The 27,084-nt window shown below is 40.1% G+C and overlaps 1 protein-coding gene across 1 annotated transcript in view; it reads left to right on the forward strand.

Moving 5' to 3' along the window:
• ambra1b (autophagy/beclin-1 regulator 1b) overlaps nucleotides 1–27,084 on the forward strand; it is a 37,766-nt gene that overhangs the window by 3,289 nt on the left and 7,393 nt on the right. Inside the window, exons 2-19 of the mRNA XM_059334692.1 lie at nucleotides 2,379–2,584; nucleotides 4,294–4,352; nucleotides 4,904–5,087; nucleotides 5,616–5,788; nucleotides 6,199–6,265; nucleotides 6,342–7,858; nucleotides 8,109–8,195; nucleotides 9,408–9,593; nucleotides 10,557–10,637; nucleotides 10,822–10,922; nucleotides 11,836–11,946; nucleotides 12,721–12,909; nucleotides 13,294–13,448; nucleotides 13,960–14,099; nucleotides 16,977–17,081; nucleotides 18,520–18,707; nucleotides 21,093–21,206; nucleotides 22,605–23,069. Coding sequence (XP_059190675.1) covers nucleotides 2,453–2,584; nucleotides 4,294–4,352; nucleotides 4,904–5,087; nucleotides 5,616–5,788; nucleotides 6,199–6,265; nucleotides 6,342–7,858; nucleotides 8,109–8,195; nucleotides 9,408–9,593; nucleotides 10,557–10,637; nucleotides 10,822–10,922; nucleotides 11,836–11,946; nucleotides 12,721–12,909; nucleotides 13,294–13,448; nucleotides 13,960–14,099; nucleotides 16,977–17,081; nucleotides 18,520–18,707; nucleotides 21,093–21,206; nucleotides 22,605–23,069 — 4,054 coding nt within the window. The 5' untranslated portion in view covers nucleotides 2,379–2,452. The remainder of the gene's footprint in view (nucleotides 1–2,378; nucleotides 2,585–4,293; nucleotides 4,353–4,903; nucleotides 5,088–5,615; nucleotides 5,789–6,198; nucleotides 6,266–6,341; nucleotides 7,859–8,108; nucleotides 8,196–9,407; nucleotides 9,594–10,556; nucleotides 10,638–10,821; nucleotides 10,923–11,835; nucleotides 11,947–12,720; nucleotides 12,910–13,293; nucleotides 13,449–13,959; nucleotides 14,100–16,976; nucleotides 17,082–18,519; nucleotides 18,708–21,092; nucleotides 21,207–22,604; nucleotides 23,070–27,084) is intronic.

A 27,084-nucleotide genomic window follows, 5' to 3' on the forward strand; every position in this document is an offset into this window, starting at 1 on the left:
CAGCATTTTTGCACAAAAACAAACTACATGGTGTTTGTGCGAATCAAAACAAGTCCTGTCCTAATAATAACAGTACTGACTAATCGTATGAGCAGGATAATTGTGTATGACCTTGATACTTCCCGTTGTGTTTCCATGTGGGTTTGTTCCCTTAATAATGTCAGCAATGTCAGAGACATTTTTGCAGCACCACAGGACTTCATACTTTAGTCACAATGATATTCTGTTAAATGTTTGCCTTAACAAAATATTTCTCATTCTTGTATTTTGATATTGCAGGAGTCCATGTTGAGCGTTTGATAAAATTCAAATTTATTTTGCAACCATAATTAGTTGATAATGTAATGCATTATATGTACAATGTAAAATAATGTTAAATATTCCTCAGCGAAGTTAATTGCTTATGAAAACAGCTTCTGAGTGCTTTTGTAGATTCAGATTGCTGTATAATCACAGAAAACACAAAAAAGATTTTATTTCATTAGTTGTCATATTGGTAATTGGTGAAATTTTCCCCCGTAGTATTGATATTGGCTTCAAAAGTCCCACGTCAGTCAGGCTTCAATATGGATATGAGTTTTCAAAAATTGCACAAAAGTAACACTGTTTTACATTTTTTATTGTTTATTATTATTATTATTTTATGGTGAACATTTATGATGTTTTACGGATTATTTTAGTCTAACATAATTATTTTTATCACAAAAGAAAATGCAAGCAATAATAAAACCACATTTTGTGACAGTTCTGCATACAATTTTACTTTGTTTAATCAAATATAAGAGTTGTTATGATATTTTCAATTGTTTGTTTTTATATAAATGTGAACAAACAAAAATAACTTGTTCACTGGTGACGATCTTCGGTTTTTATTGAATTCAAATTCTGTAGAGCTGAAAGGATTAGCTCATTTAATTTATTCCTTTATTGAGTAATTGATCAATCTGCACATACAAAAATGCCAAATATTCATGAGATCCTGCTCTTCCGTTGTGATGATTTCCTTTCTTCATCAAGAAAAAAACCCCCAAGACATTTAAAGAGGTATATGCTATATTGGACAATACATTAAAATGAGAATATAACTAGCAGATTAAACTAATAATTTTGAGATGGAGCCGTGAAATCGAATCCATGAATGGCATCAAATGCTTTTTGATACCATTCTTATATACCATATATCATACCATTTCTCATTGAATCCTGTTGTGTTGAGTTTTCATATTTGCATGTAACTGTGAGCTGGAATAAGAACAGCCCTCCTACAGAGTGCCTTCTGTTCCAGCATCAAGGTGTGAATTGCATTTGGGAAATGGGACGTGTTTCCATCAGTGGGAGGCGTTCGCTGCAGTACATTCAGGGCTTTTACATTGAAATGAACTGACCAACGTTCAGTTCACTCTCATGCAGATCACAGCTCAATGTTATTAATATAAAAAGGTTGAGTCAAACTAAATTTCTCATCTCTATTATTCCTGTTAGTTTAACATGTACCAGATCTAATTCTTCATGATTTTTAAGTTAAAATGAATGGAAGCAATAACAATATTTTTTATCTAATGGCACCTTTCTTGGTGCAACGTGACCGACATATAAGATCAGTAATGAAACGTACAATCTTTTGAATGAAAAAAGATGCAGCTGTTGCAGTTAACGTGAGTGAGCGGGTTTTTAAAATATTATTAATTATTATCCGGATTACTGATGTCTGTTACACTGCAGAGTCAGTTCATCGTTTCAGTCATTTGTTTGTTTTTTCCCCCTGCTCCTCCAAAGGAAAGAGTTTGATTGTAAACTGAATCATTAGCTAAACATGTTTCTATACATATTTTGTGAATTGATTATTCATTTAAAATAATTTAAAATGAAATTCTCTGGTTTCAGCTTCTTAAAAGTGAATATTTTCCTTTAGTTTTATTTTAGTCCTCTGTGACAGTAAACAGAATATCTTTTATTTTCAACAACAAATTGATCAATGAAGAAAATAAATCTGATAAATTGATAGTTAAACTGTGAAAAAAAATGCCCAGTTTATTATTTCATAGTGCAAATTGATGTAATAGTTTGTTTATTTTGTACAAACAACCGTCAAAAACCCCTCAAATTGTTGCTTCATACAAACCAAAATATGTGATTTTTGTTTTCACCATTTAAATCTTGGTCTTGAAATTCAAATGCGAGCTTTTTATTAAACATATTTACCGAACAGACTCATATCGGAGGTGAAGTAATATTTAAATATTTTAGGTTCAATCACGATCATGTTTCAGCATCAAACTGTCATAAAAACTAGATTTCCTTTATCTTTCTTCCCTGTTTTTCCCATTCGTGTTTATTAATCAACACAACACTGACCAGCTCCCTGTGCTCTCTCGCAGCCTAGACTCTGCATGGCGACGGACTGGCAGCAGTGGGAGTGAGCAGCCAATCAGCCAAGGCCCCCGGTAGCAACATGGCGTCCCGTCAGAGGAACTCGGTCCGGATCCTGTCCAGCCGGGAGCGCGGCTCCCAGACCTTTGGCTCTCAGAGGCTCCTACAGCTGCTAGTGGAGGAGAAAGTCCGCTGGATGAAATGGCAGAGTCAGGTATGGAAATTACAGCAGTCATACTTCTGATCAGTGTTTTATCGTTTGCTCATATTATTCTAGTATTCTAGTATTCTAGTCTTTCTTCAAATATGGTGGGTTTTTTTTATTTTCAAAAACAAAAGGTGAAAAGTCTTAAACCCCTTTCAGACGTATAACCCTTTAAATTCATCTCAATCTAACAGCTGTTGTATATTGTATTATGTTAGCATATAGCGATTTATCATCTTTTTTTAAAACTGAATGTTAAATCCCCAGAAGAAAGCTTTGTCAACATCCTTTTCATCAGAGCTTCGGGCTTTGTCAAACAGCTCAAACAAAGAAACCCTGACCGTGTCCCCCAGGAGGACAAACATCCAAACATCTGTAATAAGACTCTGATAGCCAGGAGAGAGGGAGGGATGGAGGGAGGGAAGAGGACTATAATATAATAATAATAATAATAATAATAAAAATAATAATGTAAGAGTAAACTAGCGACATTTTGCAGAAGAATTAGATATAATATAGAATAAATACAAGGTTTTCTCTTTCTTACAAGCTACTTCAGATGTTAATGTTCAGACTGGAAAACATTTAGTCTCACTTCAGTCTCTGGCTTGTTCTCTCTCTGTGTGCTCTCTCTGCACCAACACTGGTCTTATTGTGTGCTTACCTCTAAAGCCCAGGTCAGACCAAGAGACCATTCAGATGTTGCCCAGTAAGGCCTGTTCAAAATAAATGTCCGGTCTCTGAGCTGAAGACTGATGAGTCCAGGCTGCAGGGCACAGATGAAGAGCAGGAGCAGCTCATTATGTGAATGCAAACTGTGATGGTTTGATACGTTCATGTGACTGATGGAAGTGGTCATTAGTTTTATTACCGCTGCAGAGGGAGCAAGGAGGGATCACCTGTCAGTGTCAGCATGAGGTTTTTCTGAATAAAATGGAATCTATATATACACTTTTGTGTCACGTCACCAATGTTGGAGGGGAAAAAAGTTTGCACTTATTAAAGTATTTCCATGTTTACAGCCTCTCCTGTCCCTTCCTCTCTGGTCTGTGTAAACAGATTTTCATTGAATATTTGTCACGTGACCGTTCTCAGCCGAATCAATCATGGACATTTTAAATAAGTGATTTTGACAAAAATTTCATCATATTAAGCTTTGTTTACGTTACTTTTTCCAATGGAAACCTTTGTAACCAGTGATCCGTTCAAGGGCTGTTGTGAAGTTTAAAACTATAGTGATAATGTCAGTTACTTTCTATGATGAATGTTCTCTTTTTGGCAATTTTTTATATATTTTCATGTTTTTAAAGCAGCTCAGACTCCACCACCGTATGAATAAAATATGTAAGGATTAAGATTAGTGTATTTGATGGAATCGTGCCATTAGAATGTGCGAGAGGCTACTAAATTTAGGCTTTTACGGCCAAAATTTTCAGTAACTGTGTGCTCTGGACATCAGACTAAATGTTTATTAAGAATTTCTGTGGTGAATAAGCTGCAGTTTGTACCTTCTAAAAAAAAAAAAGGTTTTTTTTTATATGTTACTGTTAAGAGTTCAGGTCAAGTAAATGTCTGTCTGTCTGTCTGATCTTAAGTCATGTCCAGCAGTGTTGAACGTGTGCTTTACTTAATACTGTTGGGTTGTTTCTCTAGAACGACTACGTCCAGTAGTTTTGAATCCATTTCATGAGTATGCAAATTGTTTGTGTCCGTGACAGAAAGTGGAGCTGCCGGACAGCCCTCGATCAACGTTCCTGCTGGCGTTCAGCCCCGACAGGTCAGAACATCCACACACACTTGAAAAGTAGAGAATATTTTTATAAAAGTAGTTATTTGAGCTGGAGCACTGCCAACCCAACCCACCTCACCCATATACACATACACCTTTTTTATTTTTTTCTTACATTGGAAATATAAAATCTTTCTGTATGTGCAGTATATATGTATTTAAATGAAGATATGTTAGCTTCAGTTATCTGCATTTTAAAAACATTTCTTCCATATGCTTCTGCCAAAACTGCTTTTTACCCCTTCTGTTTTGTTTGTTTGCTTTTTTTGTAGTTATTTGGTTCCATATATCATCCCATTCTTGTCTTCACTTGTTCTATAATTGTTTCTGAGATGATAAAAGAACAATGAAGAAAAAAAATAAAGTGGAGGGCTGTCAGTCTGAAGTTGAATTTGTAGTAAACAGCTCAGTGAATATATATTTTATATATATATATGTGAATACGTTTCTGATCACGTGTTTGCATAGTCAAACATTTTAGAACTCAAGATAAAATTTGTTGTATAGCTCTTTTATTGAACTCCTGTTGCTTCTCGTAGGACTCTTATGGCTTCCACTCACGTCAACCACAACATTTACATAACGGAGGTGAAGACTGGAAAGTGCCTACATTCCTTAGTGGGCCACCGTAGAACCCCTTGGTGTGTGACCTTTCACCCCACCATCCCCGGCCTGGTGGCCTCCGGGTGCCTTGATGGCGAAGTCCGAATCTGGGACCTGCATGTGAGTATTTAACCTCCGAGGTACTAAACAAAGTACTCTGTGAAGTAAAACATGTTGTAGTATCGTCCTTCAGGTTTAACCCTCCTGCAGCTCTGTCAAATTTTGTCATGGCAAGAAGTGTTAAAACTCAAACATGTCCTTTGTGCAGAATAACACTGTTATAATGACAAAAGTCGTGAAAAAGAGAGAGTTAAAAAAAAAATTCTGGCTGATAAATGGTCTGATTTTTGCAGCGGGTTCTGTGTTTCAGAAGTTTAACTGACAAAACTAATGTTATGTTACCTTTTACGTCGTCTATGTGTCATTTGCTGATACTGGCCTAATATTGTCGATCACGACTGTTTAAATAAACATAGTTTTGTCATATTAAGCTCACTGTGGAGAAAAGATTTATAAGAAAACTTCTCTTGCCTGTTTAAACTAAAGTGTTTAAAAGGTTATAGGGATTTTCACTGTGAGCCCGGTTCAGCCCGGTGTGAGCGGTTCAAAATGTGCAGCAGTAACGAGGAGGCTGTGTTCTCTCTGCAGGGCGGCAGTGAGAGTTGGTTTACAGAGAGCAACGTTGCCATCGCCTCGCTGGCATTCCACCCGACGGCGCAGCTCCTGCTGATCGCCACCAACAACGAGCTCCACTTCTGGGACTGGAGCCGCCCAGAGCCCTTCGCCGTGGTCAAGACGGGCAGCGACACCGAGAGAGTCCGGTGGGTTGGACAGGAAGCGACATTAACAGATGATTAGATAGTGATTAGTAAGAGTCAGAACAAACAGCTGCAGGTGGGCCAACAGTCATATAGAACAGGAATGTAGAAGAAATTATTGGGATTAATTAATATGTAGGGATGGAACGTTACACTCAACTCACGATTCAATACGATTTCTGACACCTGGTGAAGGATACGATGCATCGTTATATCCCTATTAAAATGTGGAAACATTTATTTTTGATAAATATGTAACATGTTCTGGTGTCGAGAATAAATCTGTTGTACTGATGTTTGTGCTGTGGCTAAAAATGGGCATTATACTGACATCTTTACTGTTTACACCCTCAGAGTGTATTCTTTGCCCAGACGTTTTCTTTGTCATGAACCTGTTCTTGTGTTGCTCTCAGGTTGGTGAGATTTGACCCTCTCGGTCACAACCTGCTGACAGCGATAGTGAATCCGTCCAATCAGCAGGTGAGTGTGTCGACTGTGTTTCTGTCGTTGGTCACCGGTTGAGCGGCGTCCTCACGGCCGTCGTCTTGTCTTTCAGAACGAGGAGGACTCCGAGGTTCCCATGGACAGCGTCGAGATGCCTCACTTCCGTCAGCGCTCCTTTCTGCCTTCACAACCCGTTCGCCGCACGCCCATCCTCCACAATTTCCTGCACATCCTGTCGTCTCGCTCCCCGGGGGCTCAGGCGGGAGGCGAGCAGCCGCGACCTCTCGGCGACAACGGAACCAATGTTGGAGAATCTCCCAGCATGCCTCTGGCCCAGTACCCCACCTCTGAGCGTGCGCCTCCCTTCCCGGGCTGCACGCAGCACCTGGGGATGGTTTGTCTGTGCAGTCGCTGCTCCATCAATAGAAACCCCTCCCTGGCGGCCGATACAACCCCCTCTGACCCTCGGGGGGCGTCTGAAGACCCTCAGCCGTCCCCAGCTTCCACTTTCTCTTCAGCCCGTACGGAGCCGCGGCAGCCCTCAGAGCGACCCTCCGCCTTTACCTCAGTCTACTACAGCGCCGGCGCTTCTCTTAACCCCCCCGCACCGAGCGGCATCGACCTGCACTCCACCTCCAGACCGGGACCCGACTGGACACGCAACCTGCTCAGTATGAGGGAGGGCGGGGTCGGCCCGGGTATGCTGCCTCCCAGAACCTCCTCCTCCTCCATCAGCCTCCTTTCAGTGCTCCGTCAGCAAGACGGCTCCTCTCACTCCCCCGTCTACACCTCGGCCTCTGAAGGCCGGGGTTTCCCCCAACAAGGAGAGCCCGGGGCCCGAGACGCCGCCGGCACGAGCAGCGGGCATCATCCGTTCTGGGACGGCTCCCGCAGCAACACGGCCTCCTTCCGCAACGTGCTGCAGTGCAACCTGAGCCGCTACTTCATGGAGTTCGACCGCATGCAGGACCTGGAGCCGCCGTTGGGGGGCGGCATGGCGGATGGGAGTCAGGAGCAGAGCCAGGAGTTGTTGAATAATAACATGGACCCAGAGAGACCTGGGCCTTCCTCTTCTTCCTCCACCACCACCCCAACCATCATCCACTACCAGCCTCCTCTCCCTCCTCCTCCCGCCTCCCACAACCTGGAGAACAATGTCCCTCCCCCGGCCTCCCGAGGCCATCTGAACCGCTGCCGGGCCTGCCACAACCTGCTGACCTTCAACCATGACTCCCAGCGATGGGAGCGCACCAACCAGGCCTCCTCCACCTCTGCCTCCACTCTGGAGCCCTCCTCTTCTTCCTCCCCCTCCTTCCCTCCTTCCTCCCCGTGGCAGCCGGAAGAGGGCAGGAGGACACTAGAAGCCCAGCCCCAGGAGAGGAGGGCCCCTCCGGAGCCCAGCGAGCAGCCGCCTCCCCCCAGAACTGGAGGAACAGGAACAGTGGCCTTCCCGATAGCCCCGACCCCCAGTCAGTCCGGAGAGCAGACGGTGGGTCTGGTGTACAACCAGGACACGGCGCAGTGGGAGAGGGTGTACCGGCAGGCTGCTGCCGGCAGGTCTGCAGAACCACCGGAGGCCTTAAGCCAAGAAATGCCTGTTGACCCCCCAGATGAGGACTCCCTGAGGAGGTACGATCTTTGTGTCTGTCAGTGGCTAATACCAGCATCCCCACACTTTAAATACAGTAATCAGAAGTGATGTCTGAGGGTTGGTTGTTATTTTTGGGGCAAGTTTGACATTTCTTTTTCACAGCGTGTCAACCATTAATGGCTGTCATGCTGTTGAATCTCTACTGTAAGCCAACACGAGTTAAACATTTATTCAGTTCATTGTCTCTTTTATACCTTCAATACATTTCTTCCTGTTTCTTTGGTGCAGGCGACTGTTGGAATCATCTCTGTTATCATTGTCTCGCTATGACATGTCAGGATCCAGAGACCACCCCATTTACCCTGATCCAGCCAGGTATGCTAAAGCACTTAATTTACTCTGATCAAGCCAGTTATTATACAATGTCTATAAAAAGTATTCATACCCCTTGGATGTTTCACCCTTTTGTTGCTTTTACACATGAAATCATGGTCAATATAATTTGGCCTTCTTAAAAAGAATTTGCAAAAAGAAACCTCTTTAATATCAAAGTGAAACCCAATTTTTACAAAATAGTATCAATTTATTAAAAATACATAAGGTAAAATAAACGATTGCATAAGTATTCATCCCCTTTAAAGTATCTGACTTAATTCAACAGAGTTCCAGCTAGTTGATGCAACAGTGTCACAGTTAGTGAAATGGAGATCACCTGAGTACAGTTGATGTGTTTCAAGTGATTATAGTATAAAATCATCTGTGTCTGGGAGGTTCATCACTATTCCTGCTACAATTGCAACATGAAGACAAAAGAACACTCCAAGCAAATCAGAGAAAAGATCATTGGAAAGTATAAGCCAGGAGATGGCTACAAAGAAATGTCCAGCTCACTGGACATCTCACAGAGTTCAGTTAAAACCATCATTAAGAAAAGGAACGAGTATGGCATTTGTTTAAATCTGCTTAGAGCTGGCCGTCCTCACAAACGGAGTGACTGAACGGTCAGTTCATCTCACTTCAGTCTTTTTATTTCTCCACAATGAGAGTCAAACCCACAGACTGACCAACAAAGTATTCAGTCAAACTGAACTGAACTGATATCAAACATGTATGGACGACAACAACTGCAGCATTTTTATCAAACTTTCCTCAACTTAAAGCTTCACTGCTCTCAATTTTTTTGAATGAAACATAATAAAAGCCGAACTTTGCATCGTTATTTCAACAACTTCCCAACACGATATCCTGATGCGATCTATGGTGCCTATAGATTCTTTAGATCTTCTAGTTTGACATGATATGAGCCTGCTACGGCCTCTGGAAAAAAAACAAAAAACTGCAATAATACTGACAGCCCTCCACCTGTCGGAACGCTAAATATCGATACTTGGCGGCCATGAATCGATATAATATCGCCACGCAAAATATCACTGTACTATGCTGTATTGATTTGTTTCTCCCCACCTCTACCATTTATACATTTAATTGACCCTGATCCAGACAGATGTATACATCATTACCCTGGTCCCCTGTCCTCTGTTGTTATGAGACTGAGTGTGACCTCGTTCTCTGTGCTCTCTTCCTCAGGCTCTCTCCAGCTGCTTATTATGCCCAGAGGATGATCCAGTATCTGTCAAGGCGGGACAGCATTCGGCAGCGTTCACTTCGCTATCAGCAGAACCGCCTGCGGGCCATGTCCTCTTCATCCGACGGTCCCGCCAGCAACCCGTCCAGCTCCATGGACAACAGTGACGTGGACTTTGAGGAGCTGGAGTAAGTTTCATTCTGTCACGCTTGTATTAAACTAGCTTTTAAGTATTTTTCTTAAAGACAAAGCAAAGCTGCTATTCTATCAAAACATCAGGGAGTTCACAGCTAACTGAAGTCACACTGCCATGTCATGTTCATACTGCCGACTCTGATGCTTCATATTTACTTGGTTAAATATGTATCTGACACATTTTTACGATCCACTTTTTAGCTTCCGGTTGTTTCTAACTATATTTGAACCGTCCCACTTTTAGCTGTGACCTGGCCGTTCGTAGTGGGTCGACCATTAAATAATCAAATTAAATGAGAAAAATTGCCCATACAGCGATACACTCCTGAACAAAGTCTTAAGACAGGGGGAAAATTACAAGTATTCGCATTTAGCGCTGGCGGAACATATCCAGGTTGTAAGTAGAGCTTTGAAATGCAAAAAAGATTAAACAGGAGCAAGAGACAAAAAAGTAGGAGTAGTAGGCAATTTATTGAAAACTGCATTTAAATTCATGAACAGGCTGTTCATCAGCTGATCAAAAGTTTAAGACCACAGCCCAAAAAAACCCATAACAGAAGTAAAAGTGTCAAAGTAGTTAGTAGCCCCACTGTTCTATTTGTTTGTCTCTTTTGTTCAGGAGTGTATATATATTTATCCTATCACCCAACTGTTGCCAACATGTTTTCAGTTCTAGCTTTGTTAATCTGCCTGCAGGTTGTCACCAGTTTGTTCAATTATTGATTTGTAATTGACCGCAAATCTCTATTTAGATTTTCAGACATTTTTTTCAGTGTGTTAGTGTTCAGAACATTTTAAAAGGTTTCTTACATTTTCAGTCGAACCAGCATTTTGTATGGAGGAGATGTTGTTGTTTTCCCTATAATTGTTTTGTCTTATTTGTACCAAAGACTGTTTCCTGTAGTGCTTGTAGATTAGTGTTCTTGTGTGTAGACTGACCCTTTTCTTTCTCCCAGTGATAATGGAGACAGAGCGAGGCACAGGACTTCACGTAACGCCAGGATGTCTGCACCCTCGCTGGGTCGATTTGTCCCACGGTGAGTCGTAACTTTAACTCGTCTCTTTGCTTCCTCCGTGCACAGGATTCTGTTCGGTTATATAAACACTATGAATTAGGATTTTCAGAGCTCGGAAGCAGAAGAAAACCTGAACTTTAACTTAATATCCCACCGTTTTCCAGTCCAGGTTTGGTTTTAAATCTTTTGTCCTGTTGTCTTGCAGGCGTTTCCTCCTCCCTGAGTACCTGCCCTACGCCGGGATCTTCCATGAACGAGGGCAGCCCGGCCTGGCCACACACTCTTCTGTCAACAGAGTGCTCGCTGGTAAACACACACACACACACACACACACACACACACACCCAGGACACGATTTTATCCCGATACTTGAGTTACGATACGATATAATTACGATTTTAAGCATTTTGCAATACAATATATTGCGATTTAACTGTTTAACTGCATTTTGTGTCCACTAAATTAAGTTAAATCAAGAATTGTTTTGTCAAATAAGAGAAAATTCTCAGTCTATTCATCTCACTTCAGTCTTTTTATTTCTCCACAATGAGAGTCAAACCCACAGACTGACCAACAAAGTATTCAGTCAAACTGAACTGAACTGATATCAAACATGTATGGACGACAACAATTGCAGCATTTTATCAAACTTTCCTCAACTTTAAGATTCGTTGTTTTTAAAAAAAATGAAAAATAAAAACAGCCTACCTCTGCAGCATTATTTTTGACAACTTCCCAACGATATCCTGACGCACATGGTGCCTATAGATTCCTTGGATCTTCTAGTTTCATGTGATACCAGTATCTCCAGTATATTCCTAAAAGTGAGCCCACTACAGCCTCCGAAAAAGAACTAACAGTGAAAATACTGACGGCCACCAGAATGCTAAATATCGATTCTTGTCGGCCATGAATCTATATAATATTGCCAAGCATAAGCGATACTATGCTCTATAGATTTTTTCCCCCACCTCTACTTAACACCACCACCAGAAGTACCGTTTTAGGTTTGAAAAACACCAGCTGAAAGCAGAACGCTGATAAAGTTTTTTTTAGTTTGTTTGTTTTAACAGAAATAATCAGTTCAGAAGTCCAGTTGACTAAACAGTCAGTTGTATTTTTATTATTATTGATCAGAAATAAACACTGGACCAGCTGTTCATCTGTAGATTTATATATATTTTTATTTACATGTAACAATTCCTTTTTTGTTTGCCAGGTGCTTCGATTGGAGACGGCCAGTCTGCGGTCGCCAGCAACATCGCCAACACCACCTACCGTCTGCAGTGGTGGGACTTTACCAAATTTGACCTGCCGGAGATCAGCAACGGTACGACGAATCCTAGTGCACTCTTCACTTTGTCCTGCAGTCTGTGAGGCACTGGCTTTTAGTTAGAAACTGGGTGGTGACGCCTGAAAGAAGGGGACGTTTTTAACCTTTACCATTAATTTGTATAATCACTTATTCATTCCCATGAAAATTTGCAATTATTTCATGCAGACATATTTTTAAATTACTTTTTTATTTAATTCAGCTTGTACAGAGACTTACACATTTCATAGTGTTTGTTGGTTATACCAAAAAAACAATATTAAAAAAATATAAACAAATAAATAAAAAATAAAACCCCCCAAAATACAATGTACAAGTATATACAAATAGTTCAAACAAACCAATCGATGTGTAGCAGGGAACCAGGAGAGTTACAATAGGACCTGATACTTTTTTAACCTAAAGTTGGTTCTATATGGGTTAATAAACTCAACCCATCCTTTCCAGCATTTTTTAAATATGTCACTCTTGAAGCTCAAGGTGAACGTCAATTTTTCCATTACAAAGATCTCATGCATCAAATTAAACCAGTCTGCTAACACTGGTGGCTCTTGGTGGAACCGTTTTTTCATAATGCCTTTTTTACTGGCAACCAGAATTATTTTAAACATACGTATTCGATGAGCCAAGCTGTTATGTAGACATCTTAACAGGTCACAAACAAGAAACAAATCTCCAGTCCAGGTGTTTTAACAGCATATAGATGATGAAATTGTGGTGAGATACAGAATAAAAATGTTTTATTTTGTGTTTTCATTGTCTCGTCTGCAGCTTCAGTCAACGTTCTGGTGCCAAACTGTAAAATCTACAACGATGCGAGTTGTGACATCTCGGCAGACGGTCAGCTTTTGGCGGTCTTCATTCCCAGCAGTCAGCGGGGTTTCCCAGACGAGGGCATCCTGGCCATCTACTCTCTGGCTCCTCACAACCTGGGAGAGATGCTCTACACAAAGAGATTCGGTACATTTTCCCTCAACATAGTCTGTCCCGAGGTTTATTATGTGTATTAATCCTCTGAACCCCAACAAGCAGATTCAGGGCGTTGTTTGTTTTTTTTTGTTCCACCACACTGTGGTATGAGTACTTTTACTTGTCCACTACAAATAAAATTCCTACATTCCAAACTTACTGAAGTTAAAGTACAAAAGTATCTGCATCAAAATGTACTTAAAGTATCAAAAGTAAAAGTACTCATAATGCAGAATGGACCCACTCAGATTGTTTTATATGTTCCAAATATATTATTGGATTATTATTATTGATGCATTTATGTAAGCAGTTTTTGATTTAGTAGAGGGAGGGCTAAATTTAACTACTTAATATATAATGTTTTTCCTCGTACAGGTCCGAACGCCATCTCTGTCAGCTTGTCTCCGATGGGCTGCTACGTGATGGTCGGCCTGGCCTCCCGCAGGATCCTGCTGCATCCCACCACCGACCACATGGTGGCGCAAGTCTTCCGCCTGCAGCAGCCACACGGAGGAGAGACCTCCATCAGGGTGAGACAGAACAACCACACCGTCACAGTTACACATCACCATTAATACTGTAATACAGCAATCTGATTATTATTTATTTATCCCTTCTGATTTAATTAAGCATTTCTTTTATTTTGTCTTTTTTTATTCAGTTTTTTAAATTATTATTCTCCTTTTTTATTCATCATAAAAGTAAACAATAGAAAATACAAGCTGTTACAATAGTTAAATAAAGTGTTAAAACTCAAAACCACAAACATAATTGTGTTCTTCTCTGTTGGATTTGATGGAAGCAGAAATCTGAATGAACATATACATGAGTGGAAAATAATCTGAACTTTCAATTAAATAGTCTTAAAATGCATCAATTCAGTTATTTCATAATCTCAGTCTTAAAAAGGCTTCAGAAAATTATTTGTTCTGAATTAAAAACCTGCATTAGATTGAGGAAAAATAAATTCAGCAGTTAGATTTTTGCCCCAATGTTCTTTTATGTATTTATGTTTTTTTTGTGTGTGTGTGTGTGTTCCAGATGGTGTTTAACGTGGTCTACCCGATGGCTCCAGACCAGAGGCGCCACGTCAGCATTAACTCTGCCCGCTGGCTGCCGGATCCTGGGATGGGTCTGGCTTATGGAACCAACAAAGGGGACCTGGTGATCTGCCGGCCTGTGTGAGTCTCCAATCAGGCCCAAAAATAAAAAGCATATATTTAAAATATCTCTGAACTACTCATGTCTAAAGTTAACCACTCCGACCTCAGAGAGTGTATAAAGTTTCCTAGAGAGCAACACAGTAGAAATCATGACGACGTGTGGGAGTTTTCTGAGGAGTGAAAACAGAAAATGGCATCAGTTTTTTTGTATAATAACTTGTGCAAGTTAGGAACATTAAATTCATTAAAATCAGATGCCAAAAATAATGACTAATGGCTTAATATCATAATGGTACCATCAGTGGTAGATGATTTAATGTTACTTGTTTTGAGGTGTGGGGCCAGACATGGCTTGGTGATATTGAATGGTGAAATGTAAATAAGTACGTTTAATAGCAAAGTGCCTTTTTAAGGTACATGTACTTTATTTGAGTATTTCCACTTTATTAAGATTATTAAGGCAAATCTCACTACATTTAGCTGCCAGATTTAGTTTCTTTTTAGGTTGAAATTTAACTTGAAAAACATGATCCATTTAAAATTATTATAAATACAATGAGCCCTACCTTGAGCATGCCCCAGACCCCCCTACTTGGTTCGGTTCGGACTTTGATGGTTCCCATCATAGTCGTATAAAATCCTGTGGGACACACTGGGTCTAAAGCGGGGGTCTCGAAACTGAAATTACCTTGGGACCGCTGGAGGCAGTATCAAAATGACCAAAAAAAGACACAAAATGACAGAAAAAACACTTAATTATTTTCAAAAAGACACAAAATGACTGAAAAAAACACTAGATTATTTTTAAAAAAACACAAAATGACCAAAAAAAGACACAAAATGACAGAAAAAAGACACAAAATGACCCAAAAAATACACAAAATTACTAAAAAAAAAAGGACACAAAATTATTTTAAAAAGACACAAAATTACCAAAAAGGGACACAAAATTACATAACATTTCCACTTCTTCCGGTAACAACAATACGGCAGATAATAAATGGTCCGGTAGCAGCTGCCTTTCTTTTTAACGTCGTCATAGAAACAAGTGAAACAAAGCTCCAGCTGGAGCAATAAAGGGACCTTCCACACACAACACGGTAAAGTGCCATTCATATAAAACTCACATTGAACCTTCATATCAAGGTGAGGGCCACAAAATATCGTCACGAGGGCCGAAATTGGAGTTTGAGACCCATGGTCTAAAGCTTCTTCTGCAGTTGAGTGTCATTTTTTTATACTTTATAAATTGCTGATTGATATTTACACGCACACACCATCCAGGGGACAAATAACCCTTCTTTACCCCCGCTGCTGAAAAACATCCTAGAGGAAACACTGTCTCAAGATGGAGTTTTTGGGACTTATCGTCCAGCTCTGCTCCCTTTGTCTGTTAAGTAAAGCTGGTGAGACACTTTTATGTCTTAAATAATAAATCTATTTGCAGAATAAAATATCAGACATCATAGAGTCTCTTTGTTTAACAATACCTGTGCTGCATCTTGCATGTGTTGCTTTTCTGTTCTTACCTATGATAGTGTTGGAAAATACACCATGAAATACAACATGAAAACTCTCAAATTACTAAAACTCCACCCTGCATCACGCAGTCACTAAAATAGCTCGTCAAATGATTTAATAAGCTCATTGTTCTCAAAACACGTCTCCCCACAGACAGGTGAATGAATGATTGATTTATTTCAAATATGCAACAACAATACAATAATAATAATAATGCATCAACAGGAGTCAGCCCTAGTGACTCCTGCACTGATAAGGCCGCCAAGCACTCTATAAAAATGCCACAACATATTTGAAAAGGGGTGGGAAGAAGTAAAAAGTTGTTCGATCCCACCCCACTTCTTTAAACAATATTAACAGGTCAGAAATCAAAATCGAAACTCAAACTCAAAACTACCTGTTTCCTTCAGACTAATTTCTCGTTTTCATGATATCAATTCTATGTATCAACACTTGCATATCCGTACACCATACCAGTACACATAGATGCACACAAACGTACCAACACATTTCCTGTATACCCATACACTTATACATAATCCTACACATACCCATGTTTCCTACTCACTGACACACTGAAAATGTCAGCCACTCCGACTGGCAGCACCACAGCAACTGTGGAGTCAGCCATCGCAGAAGGCAGAGCCACCACAGCACGTGACACCACCCTTAAGACCAATAGATTATTGCTGATCACACAGTTAACTAGTCATGTTAACAAGTAATGAGACGTCAAAGCCCTCCTTCATTACTGTAACTCTGGAAAACCATCTCTTTGTATCTTCTTTTAAACTGTTTCATGCTGGTGAGATGTTTGATTATCTGGACTGTAGTCTCCTTTTCTTCTGTTTTAATTGGACTGAACCACTCTGTGTTTCACACTAACTCCAGAGGAATTAGAATGAATCAGAATGAATGAACCCAGATGCCAGTTTCTGGTTTGTTGGAGTTCCTCCTCCTCCACACTGAGACACTCGCTGATGTGATTACCTTAATGGTCGATCTGAACAGGAAGAGCATTAATTGGAGAAGGTCAATTAGTGCCGTTAATGAGGTCGTGGTCTGTGTGATTCCACGAACAAACCCCTCCTCTGCTTTTAAGGCTTCCTGAATGGAAGTGAATTAACGTGTGTGTGGTGTGTGTGTGTGTGTGTGTGTGTGTGTGTGTGTGTGTGTGTGTGTGTGTGTGTGTGTGTGTGTGTGTGTGTGTGTGTGTGTGTGTGTGTGTGTGTGTGTGTGTGTGTGTGTGTGTGTGTGTGTGTGTGTGTGTGTGTGTGTGTGTGTGTGTGTGTGTGTGTGTGTGTGTGTGTGTGTGTGTGTGTGTGTGTGTGTGTGTGTGTGTGTGTGTGTGTGTGTGTGTGTGTGTGTGTGTAGGTTCTACAGAAGCGACGGTGAGAGCCCCGCAGAGTCGAGCAGCGAGCCTTTATTCTCCGTCAACAACAGTGGCACCAGCCGGACCCGAGGTTCTGACAGGCCGGGGTGAGAACCTGCTGATTCACACAAAACACCAGTAATCTGAAGTTTCCACAATTAATGCTAAACACATAATTCTGAGACACCCAAGTGTTTTTTTCACCCAGTTTTGTTTATTTAAAAGTAAGTAATTTAAGTCAAATACAATTTGAAAAATGTTTATACATGGAGAGATGATAATACTGCTAATAAATATAAGGTAAAAACTTTTTTAATGAAAAATATAATGCAAATAATAATAAGAAATGGAGATTAATTAAGTTAGACAGAACATTTTAAACAAAGTTAGATAGTAATAGTGTTTGTTGGTGTGATAAACACCATAAGATTCCCATTAAAGAGCAGTGGTGGAAGAAGTATTCAGATCCTTTACTTTAGTAAAAGTACTAATACCACACTGTTAAATGACTCCACTACAAGTAAAAGTCAACTGCATTCAAAACTTACTGAAGTAAAACTAGAAAAGTATCACCATCAAAATGTACTTAAAGTATCAAAAGTAAAAGTACTTGTTATGCAGAATGAACCCACTCAGATTGTTTAATATATTCTTAATATATTATTACATTATTTGTATTGATGCTTTTATGTAAGCAGTGTTTTAATTTGTAAAGTTAGGGCTCATTTAATTACTTTATATACTGATTAATTTAAAAAAAAAAAGGCTAATCACTTTAAATATTTTTTTTATGTTAAATCTCGACCAGAAAAGTAACTTAAGCTGTCAGCTAAATGTAGTGGAGTAGAAGTCTACAGTTGCATAAAATGGAAATACTCCAGTAAAGTACAAGTACCTGAAAAATTCTACTTAAGTACAGTACTTGAGTAAATGTACGCCACCACTGTTAAGACTTATGTTGTATGGTAGAAACAAGAAAAAGCTACAAGTACAATAAAGAACCTTAAACAAGAAAGGCATGAACTCAGCTTTTGAACACTTTTGAATGTATTAACCCAGAAAATGTTCACTGTTTAAATACAACATTTAAATTGTACTTGCCTTTATTTAAAATTAAGGACATTTATATAAAATCAACAAATACACATATACAGTCATAAAATTATTAAACCACCCTGTTTTCTTCATTTTTTTGTTCATTTTAATGCCTGGTACAACTAAAGGTATGTTTGTTTGGACAAATATAATGACAACAATAAAAAAATAGCTCATAAGAGTTTAATTTAAGAGCTGATGTCTAACCATTTAGCCGTAATCATTATCAAGAAAACCATGGAAAATGGCTAGACATCAGTTAAACTCTTAAGTTAAACTCTTATGAAACTAAATAAATGTACCTTTAGTTGTACCAGGTATTAAAATGAACAAGAAACTGGAGAAAACAAGGGGGGTCTAATAATTGATTCCATGACTGTATATTTTTTAAATTAAATTTTCTTTGGGCCACACGATCCACTAACTTCTCCTCTTGTGATGTTGTTTCAGTCTGAATCGCTCCGGCTGGCGGCTGGACAGAGACATGGGTCTGATGAACGCCATCGGTCTCCAGCCCCGACACCCCGCCCCCTCCGTGATATCACAAGGAACCCAGACACCAATCATACAGCTGCAGAACGCCGAGACACAAACAGAGAGGGAGCTGCCAGAGCCCAGCGCCCCGCAGCCTGCACCAAGTACTGACAACTCTATGATACAATTATAGTACTAATACTGCAATACTTTTATTGTAATACACTTACACACAACAGCTGATTTTTTTCTCAGTTTTAAAGTGCACAGAGGTAAATATGCTCGTATATTTGTCACATATAAATGTTTCAGATCATACAACACATTTGAATATAAGTCAAAGATAACACGAGTAAACACAAAATGCAATTTATCAACTAAGGTTTTTATTATTAATCGAAAACAAAATCCGAATCTACATGGTTAAAACATAAGTTAACTGTGTTTTTTTATGTGAGTTCAGTTACTAAAGCCACACCCAGGCCTGATTACTACCACATCTGTTCTTAATCAAGAAATCACTTAATTCAAATTAAATAGGACGTGCCTGATGAAGCAAAGTAGACAAAAAGATCCTCAAAAGCTTGACATCATGCCACGATCTAAAGAAATTCAGGAACAAATGAGAAAGAAAGTAATTGAGATTTATCAGTCTGGAAAAGGTTATAAAGCCATTTCTAAGCTCTGGCACTCCAGCAAACCACACTGAAAGCCATTATCCACAAATGGAGAAAACATGGAACAGTGGTGAACCTTCCCAGGAGTGGCTGGCTGGCCGGCAGACCAAAACTACCTCAAATGCACAGTGCAGCTCATCCAAGTGGTCACAAAAGACGCCACAACAACATCCAAAGAACTGCAGGCCTCAGTTTGGGTCATTGTTCATGACCCCACCATAAGAAAGAGACTGGGCAAAAATGGCCTGCATGGCAGAAGAGGAAAACCACTGCTGAGCAATAAGAACAAAAAAGGTCTCTTCGTCTCAGTTTTGCCAGAAAACATCTTGATGATCACAAAGACTTTTGGGAAAATACTCTGTGGATTGACGAGACAAAAGTTTAACTTTTTGGAGGGTTTGTGTCCCGTTACACCTGGCGTAAAAGTAACATCGTATTTCAGAAAAAGAACTTCATACCAACAGTAAAATATGGTGGTGGTGTGCTGGTCTGGGGCTGTTTTGCTGCTTAAGGAACATGAGCACATGGAGGAGAACGTCTGGCCATCTATTCGTGACCTCGAGCTGAAGCAAACAGTGATCCAAAACAGCAAGTCCACCTCTGAAAGGCTGAAGAAAAACAAAATGAAGACTTTGGAGTGGCCTGAATCCTATTGAGATGCTTTGGCATGACCTAAAAAACTCTTCAATGTGGCTGAATTACAACAATTCTGCAAAGATGAGTGGAAAAAAAGTCAAAATTCCTCCACAGTGCTGTAAAAGAAACTCATAGCAAGTTATCGCAAATGCTTGATTGCAGTTGTTGCCCAACCAGTTATTAGGTTTTGGGGGGGAACACTTTTTCACACAGGGCCATGTAGGTTTGGGTTTTGTTTTCCCTTAATAATAAAAACCTTCATTTAAAAACTGACTTTTGTGTTGTGTTATCTTTTGACTTATTAAAATGTGTTTGATCTGAAACATTTAAATGTGACAATCATGCAAAAAAAATAAAGAAACCAGATATGGGGGCAACACTTTGTCACACCACTGTATTAGACACGGGAATAATTAATCGTTGATCCATTAATGACGTTAAGAATTTGGTCGATCACATGAAATTTTATTTATCTGATGTTTGCATTAAATAAAGAGACAAAACAAGTCGTAGTCTGCACTGCACAACAATATCTACAGGCATGACGTATGTGGATTTTACAGAAACAATGAAACATCTTATTACGATCTGCGTATCAGTACTCACTGAACTGAAACACAACCGAGCGTTCAGTTCTGCGGCCGTACGTCAATAAGCCAATGAGCTGAGAATTAAGTTGGATAAAGCTACAGTTTGCAAACTGAAAGTTGCAATAACAATTATAAAACACAGAAATACAAGAGTATTAAATGGAGCAAAACTAGCTTATTGTATCAAACCTTGCTAGCATGAATTACTAGGTTTTATTTTATCCAAAACTTATTTTAACACAAAAAACATTTAAATATGCAAGATTACTGTGAAAACTGACCTCATGCCTCTTTGGGGGCTAAAACATAAAACATTGAACTCCTTGACTTTATCTTTTCAGTGTCCCCTCACTTGAGTTAGTTTTAGTTTTTTGTCCTTTCAAAATAAAAGCGTCCGTTATCAAAACAGCCCTTTTGCACAGCACCTTGTGTATATATATATATATATACATATTATATTTTGTCCATGTATGCATGTTTTTATAAATACACAACAACAACCTTTTTTTGTCATATTGACAAAAAGTGTCAATAGTGTTCAACCTCCTTATTTTTTATGTTTTCTCCTTATTTTATACCTTTTGTTTTAAGCCTTGTGAGACTGCAGTTTGTTCTAAAGGCTCACTGATCGTCCCTCTCTCCCCAGATGTCCCTCCTGAGACTCCGTCCACGAGTCGAGCGGCCTCGGGGCAGCCGGACGCTCCGGACGGCAGCCAGGGCGAAGTCCCAGCAGACGCCAACACGTCCACAGCGAGTACTGGTACTGCTCCACACTGAGGGGTCACAACACTTTCTAAATTAAACTTTTATTCATTCAACTTTGATTTTAGTTTGACTGTTTTGTGTTTATGAGAGAGTCTGTTTTCTTTTACTTGTTTCTGTGAATATACATTATCACAGAGAGGTTTGTGCTGATCGTGTTTAATCTAATTAATTCTCAGTTACAGATCTTCATTGGATGGAAATGAATAAATATTTATTTTTTGTGTACAGTTGAGCTCTGCTTAAGAGTGTGGAGAAAACAATCTCTTATATGGAATAATATCATGTGTCACTGTGAGTTACTTAAATGCATTTAAGGCTCTTTTGTATACAGGCGCATCTCAATAAATTAGAATATCATAGAAAGTTTATGTCAGTAATTCAATTCAAAAAGTGGAAATAACACATTATATAGGTCCATTACACACAAAATGAAACATTTCACATCTTAATTTATTTAATTTCTTCTAATTATAATGATTATAGCTAGGCCTGAATATTAAACATTGGAATTGAAATGTGGAAAAGAAATATTAAATTATCCTAGATAAATAAAACATAAATAAACAACAACCAAAGCAAATAAAATAGACTTTCAGGCTGTTAACAAAAATATTGCACTGAGATAAACATTATGTATAATATTATTTTGTTATTAAAATAACATAAACAGCTGGAATGGCTGCTTGGGAAATATAGTTTTTTAGGCAATTCATACTGCCTGTCAAACATTTGCAGCATTACTTTAAACACAAAAAAGCACAAAAAGTCATGCATGTAAACGACAATATATTAAGTCCAGAAAAAAACTATTGTGTTCATTTTAATATGTCGAACGATAAGTCGATATAGTAATTAGCGTGACAGGCCTAATTATGGCTTACATTAAATGAAGACCTGAAATTCAGTGTCTCAAAATATTATTATTATTATTATTATTATTATTATTAATATTATTATTAATTATAATATTATTATTTTGTGACACTGAATTTTATTGTTATTATTATTATTAATAATAATAATATTTAAATATTACAAAAGACCAATTTTAAAAAGTATGTTTAATATGGAAATGTTGGCCTCTGACAAGTATGCCATCTATATGGCTCAATACTTGGTTGGGGCTATTTGACTTGAACTACTGGAAATGGACTTTTCCATCATATTCTAATGTATTGAGATGCACCTGTATAATATCTTGAGTTTTTTTAGTCTCTGTTAATTCCTTCCACTTCTCATCTGTCATGATTATAGACTCACTGAGCAACAGAATCTGAAATTAGCTCCTGGCTGCAGGTAAATTGTGGGCAGTGATGGCTGCCACTTTAGCGAAATAGAAAAAACGTGAGAAAGCTTGTGAACGCTGTCAGTGACTGTTGTGTCCTTGGTTCAGGAGAGTCTCCAGAGTTCGGCTCGGGGGAAGACGCTCTGGCACGAATCCGCCGGCTGATCGCCGAGGGCGGCATGACGGCGGTGGTCCAGCGGGAGCAGAGCACCACGATGGCGTCCATGGGCGGCTTCGGGAACAACATCATCGTCAGCCACCGCATCCACCGTGGCTCCCAGACCGGCACGGGGGCCTCCAGGCCTGCGGCGGACCCCGCCACGATGGCCCCCTCCACCTCAGGTCCTCTCCTCATCGCCCCGCCATCGCAGGCTTCCAACCCGTCTGAACAGCTCGCCCCCCTGTGGAGCCCCCAGGTGCTGTCGGCGTCCCCGGGGCCCGCCGGCCTCTCGCTGGACATGGACGATGTGTTCGATGGAGCGCGAACGGACGACGACTCCCTGCCGGGTCCCTCCTCTTCCTCCATGCTGCTGTCTTCCCCCTCCTCCTCCACCTCCTCCTCCTCCTCCCACAGCCCCCTCCCCGGCAGTGGGAGCGGGGGAGGCGGGGCTGGCTCCAACAGTTACCCCGGCGACCCGTACAGCAGGTAGTTCTCCTTCTGGGCCAAGAGAAGCAGAGCATTGGCCGACGGGTTCAGCAAAGGGGCGCTCCTCTTAGCCTTATCTCACAAAGAAAAAGGGTGCTGCTTTGACTCTGCACAGGGTCTCCCGCCTGGAACAGAAGGGACACAAGAAACCCGCCTTCGCCCCCCAGAAACTGTCAGCGGCGTTGGCGCGCACTTCCTCTGCACTTATAGAAACTGGACTGAAGCTGAACCGCGATCATTCCTCATCAGAAAGGGCTTCTACTTGAACGGAGGCCAGTCAGCGATGAGCTCCTCTCCGCCCGATTCAAGACAAAGGTTCCCGTTTTATCAAAGTGCTGCGTCTGTGAGGGGCGGAGGCGGGAGCGGGAGCAGGGGTCTCTCTACACACACATTTACTCCAGCGTGCTGCATTTGGTGCCATGTGATGTTGAAATTTGATGTGAAATAGTGCGTGATTGAAGTGTTTAAAAAGTGAATTCAGCACTACTTTATTTTGAAGCCTGTTTTTGTACTGTGTGTAATTATGATGTTTTCAAAAAGAAGAAATGGAGGCTGGACTCTGACTCCTGACTCTCTGCGTCAGGACTCTCTGCATCTCTGTGTCACGGCCTGCAGCTCACGGAGTAAGTTACTGCGTCCCACCACCAGGAAACCAATCATGGCTGACTGAACTGAGACTGAATCGACTGCATGTCTTTACAATAATGCTGCAGTTCATATACAAACACGTTTTTTTTTTTACATGCTGAAGAGGAGAAGAACAATTTCCTGTCTGTGGGAGGGAAACCAAATCCCCAACTCTCTTAAAAACCACCCGACCCAGTTGCACTATAGTGTGTTTTTGGTAAGAGAGGTCTATATGTGTGTGGTTGTGTGTCGTGTGTTTGGATCAGAATCATCTGTGTGAGCAGAAACCCAGAGACGAGTCAGAAATAATCTCTGTGGTTAAAACACAAAGCCGGAGATTTTTTTCCCACAACATAAAACATGTCAGCAAATGTATCTTTTTCGTGTCTAAATGAGACGAGACATTAAATGCCATCGTTAGCTCAGTGATGACGTTCAGGTTTATAGGTCACTTTTACGCTTTTTAAGTTTAAAAAATTATGTTAAATATTCTGTTGCTGAACAAAACATTTGAGTAGCATTAACTATTATTTACCACAGAGGGAGCCAGTGATGATGAGAAAATGGGTTGGATTATTAAAAATGTGTCGCCCTGCAGCGCGGTTATGACCAGAGAGGATCCGTCTTCTGTAAATATGACATCACATTCACGTTGAAATCGCAGCGGCCCACGCGGTTTTTATCATTTTTATTCTATGTCCTTTTACAGTTTATGCCGAATGCCTGTTCTGTGCTGCACATTTTGAGTTTTATTACTGCCTTAGAAGAGCAGAAAAAGGCTTCGAAACAGTCACTTGCAGCGCTGAACAACAACAATAAATCGTGCTGGACAAGAAGTGGCAGAGAGCCGTCAGCCTTCCTTTCATCAAGCAGTATAGAAGGAGGAGAAGACGTGTCTTGGGGTAAAACACCTGTCCAGTAAAAGATGTCAGGCTGAGCATGTGCTGTAGCCCAGGAATAAGACCCTGAGTCGTCTTCTCCTTCTACCCTCCCTGCCCTCCATCCAGAGACACCACGCCTACTGTGGATGTTCTGTATCATAGCAACCAGCTGAGCCTTTGGCACCCCCAGCTGGATGTTTGACCAGATGAGTCTCAGCTTCATATTTAAAAACAAAATGTTCACGTTGCAGCTGCCCGCCGAAAAGAACCTGCAGTCATGGAAAAATGATTAGACCACCCTTGTTTTCTTCAATTTCTTGTTCATTGTAATGCCTGGTACAACTAAAGGTACATTTGTTTGGACAAATGTAATAATAACAACAAAAATAGCTCATAAGAGTTTAATTTAAGAGCTGATATCTAGCCATATTCCATGGTTTTCTTCATAATGATTGTGGTTATTATCAAGAAAACCATGGAAAATGACTAGATATCAGCTCAGCAGGTCTAATATATATTTTTTTTCCATGACTAAGTTTAACTCTCGCATCACAAGACGGATCCTCTCCACCCGGCAGCTCTGACAAAAGTTTCATTGTTATTCTTCAGATTGTTCTTTTCTTCAAATGTCGTTTTGTCTGCAAACAATTAAATTAATTTGTTTTGTTATGAAAATTAATTGTTAAAACTCTCAAAATATTGCTTCACGACAGTGTCTCTATAAGCCAATATGTAGAGAAAACTGTTTATAGAGACTTCATACATGTCATATGGACTTTAAAACACCATCAAAAGTATCAAAGTTTTCTACACGACGAGCAGCGAACAGAAGGAGAAGTCTGGTTCTGGGCCCTAGAAATATAATGATAATGTTTCAGAAGTCTCCTGATTATTTTTCATATCGTAAAGATATGAAAACAACACTGACAATAATTGTGACCTGAAGAAACAAACAAAATATAAAATAGTTAAATCTACGTTTGAAAAAAATGTCTAATATAAATCTGCTCACACAGACAAATAATCAATGGAAAAGAGAAGTCTAGTGTGTGTCTGTTGGTGCCTCCCTTCTCTCTGCTTCTCTCTCTCACCTGTGTTTTGGGGCGTGGTTGAGATTTTCCACTGCAGGAACCGAAAAGTTCCATCAGCAAAAGCTGAAAGCTTCTCCGTCGTTATTTCACAAACGTTTCAGATAAACGTCCCCAGATGTTCTGTTTGATTGCTGGGAGGAACGATAATGAATGTCTCTGATGTAGATTATGGATCTGTACATCAGCTGATAACAATCTGACATGATTGAGTGCCGATTATGAAACCAAATGAACAAAATCATCGCTGAATCATTTCTCTTTTTAGAAAAAATGTATATTGTGATATACAGGCACAGGTGTTGATGCTGATCTGACATGGCAGTGAAACGGTGGAATTCTAGTTTCCATGTGCGTCAAGTTTCACTGTCAGAATTTGATCCGTTCGGCCCGAAAACATTTGGAAAGTCTAAAAAGAGCCTTAATATTCTATTGTTTTATTCACGTTAAAGTTATTGGAGCGCTAAACAGGAAATAGAAGTCTTTAGTGCGTTGCTCCACGAGCCCAAGAGATGCAGGAGAGATGTTTATACACGGAAGAACTTTCATAGGAATGAACAGAGCCCCGTCTCCAACTCTGGATCAGTGCTCTTCATACAGCGAAAGTTGGTTTGTGTTTTAAAAAGCAAAAATGGCTGAATTGTTACAAGACAAATGCTTACTTAGCATCATTCCTTTCTTCACTTGAAAGATCCTCCTGATCTGTGGTGAGAAGGAGGCCAGACGGCTCACTGAGCATTTAAGATTTACTTACTTGAGCAAAAAGTAAAGTTTCGAGCTGTTCACCCGAAATGCATGTTCATCCACCTTTTTCCCGCGTAACATGACGTCACCTCAGCATGTCTTAGACCAAGTTTTTAAGTTAAGGTTCCAACTTTCAACTCATTTTTCAGATTATTTTATCACCACGTGATCTCACTCCAAAACAGAAGCAGAACCGTTGGCGTTTAAACGGAAACGGCGTGCTGCTTCATTAATTTTCAATGTTAAAGACTCTGAAGACAAAAAGAGACATTACAGAAACTAAACTACTAATTAAAGCATAAAAAACACATTGTTTAAAATTATCTACACTGTCTCCACATCTGAAATGAAAAATACCTGATTTACATCTTTCCAGGAAACATCGTTCATCATGAATAAAAACTGCATGACGTTTTACTGCTTGTTTCGTTCCTGTGGTGGAAAAGACTGCAGTAAATATCTGTCCACTTGCCTCCCGCTGTCTCCTCCTGCCTCCCGCTGTCTCCTCCTGCCTCCCTCTGTCTCCTCCTGCCTCCCTCTGTCTCCTCCTGCCTCCCTGTTTCTCCTCTTGCCTCCCTCTGTCTCCTCCTGTCTCCTGCCTC

Source organism: Centropristis striata, chromosome 6 (assembly GCF_030273125.1).
Source record: "Centropristis striata isolate RG_2023a ecotype Rhode Island chromosome 6, C.striata_1.0, whole genome shotgun sequence".
NCBI classification, from domain to species: Eukaryota; Metazoa; Chordata; class Actinopteri; order Perciformes; family Serranidae; genus Centropristis; species Centropristis striata.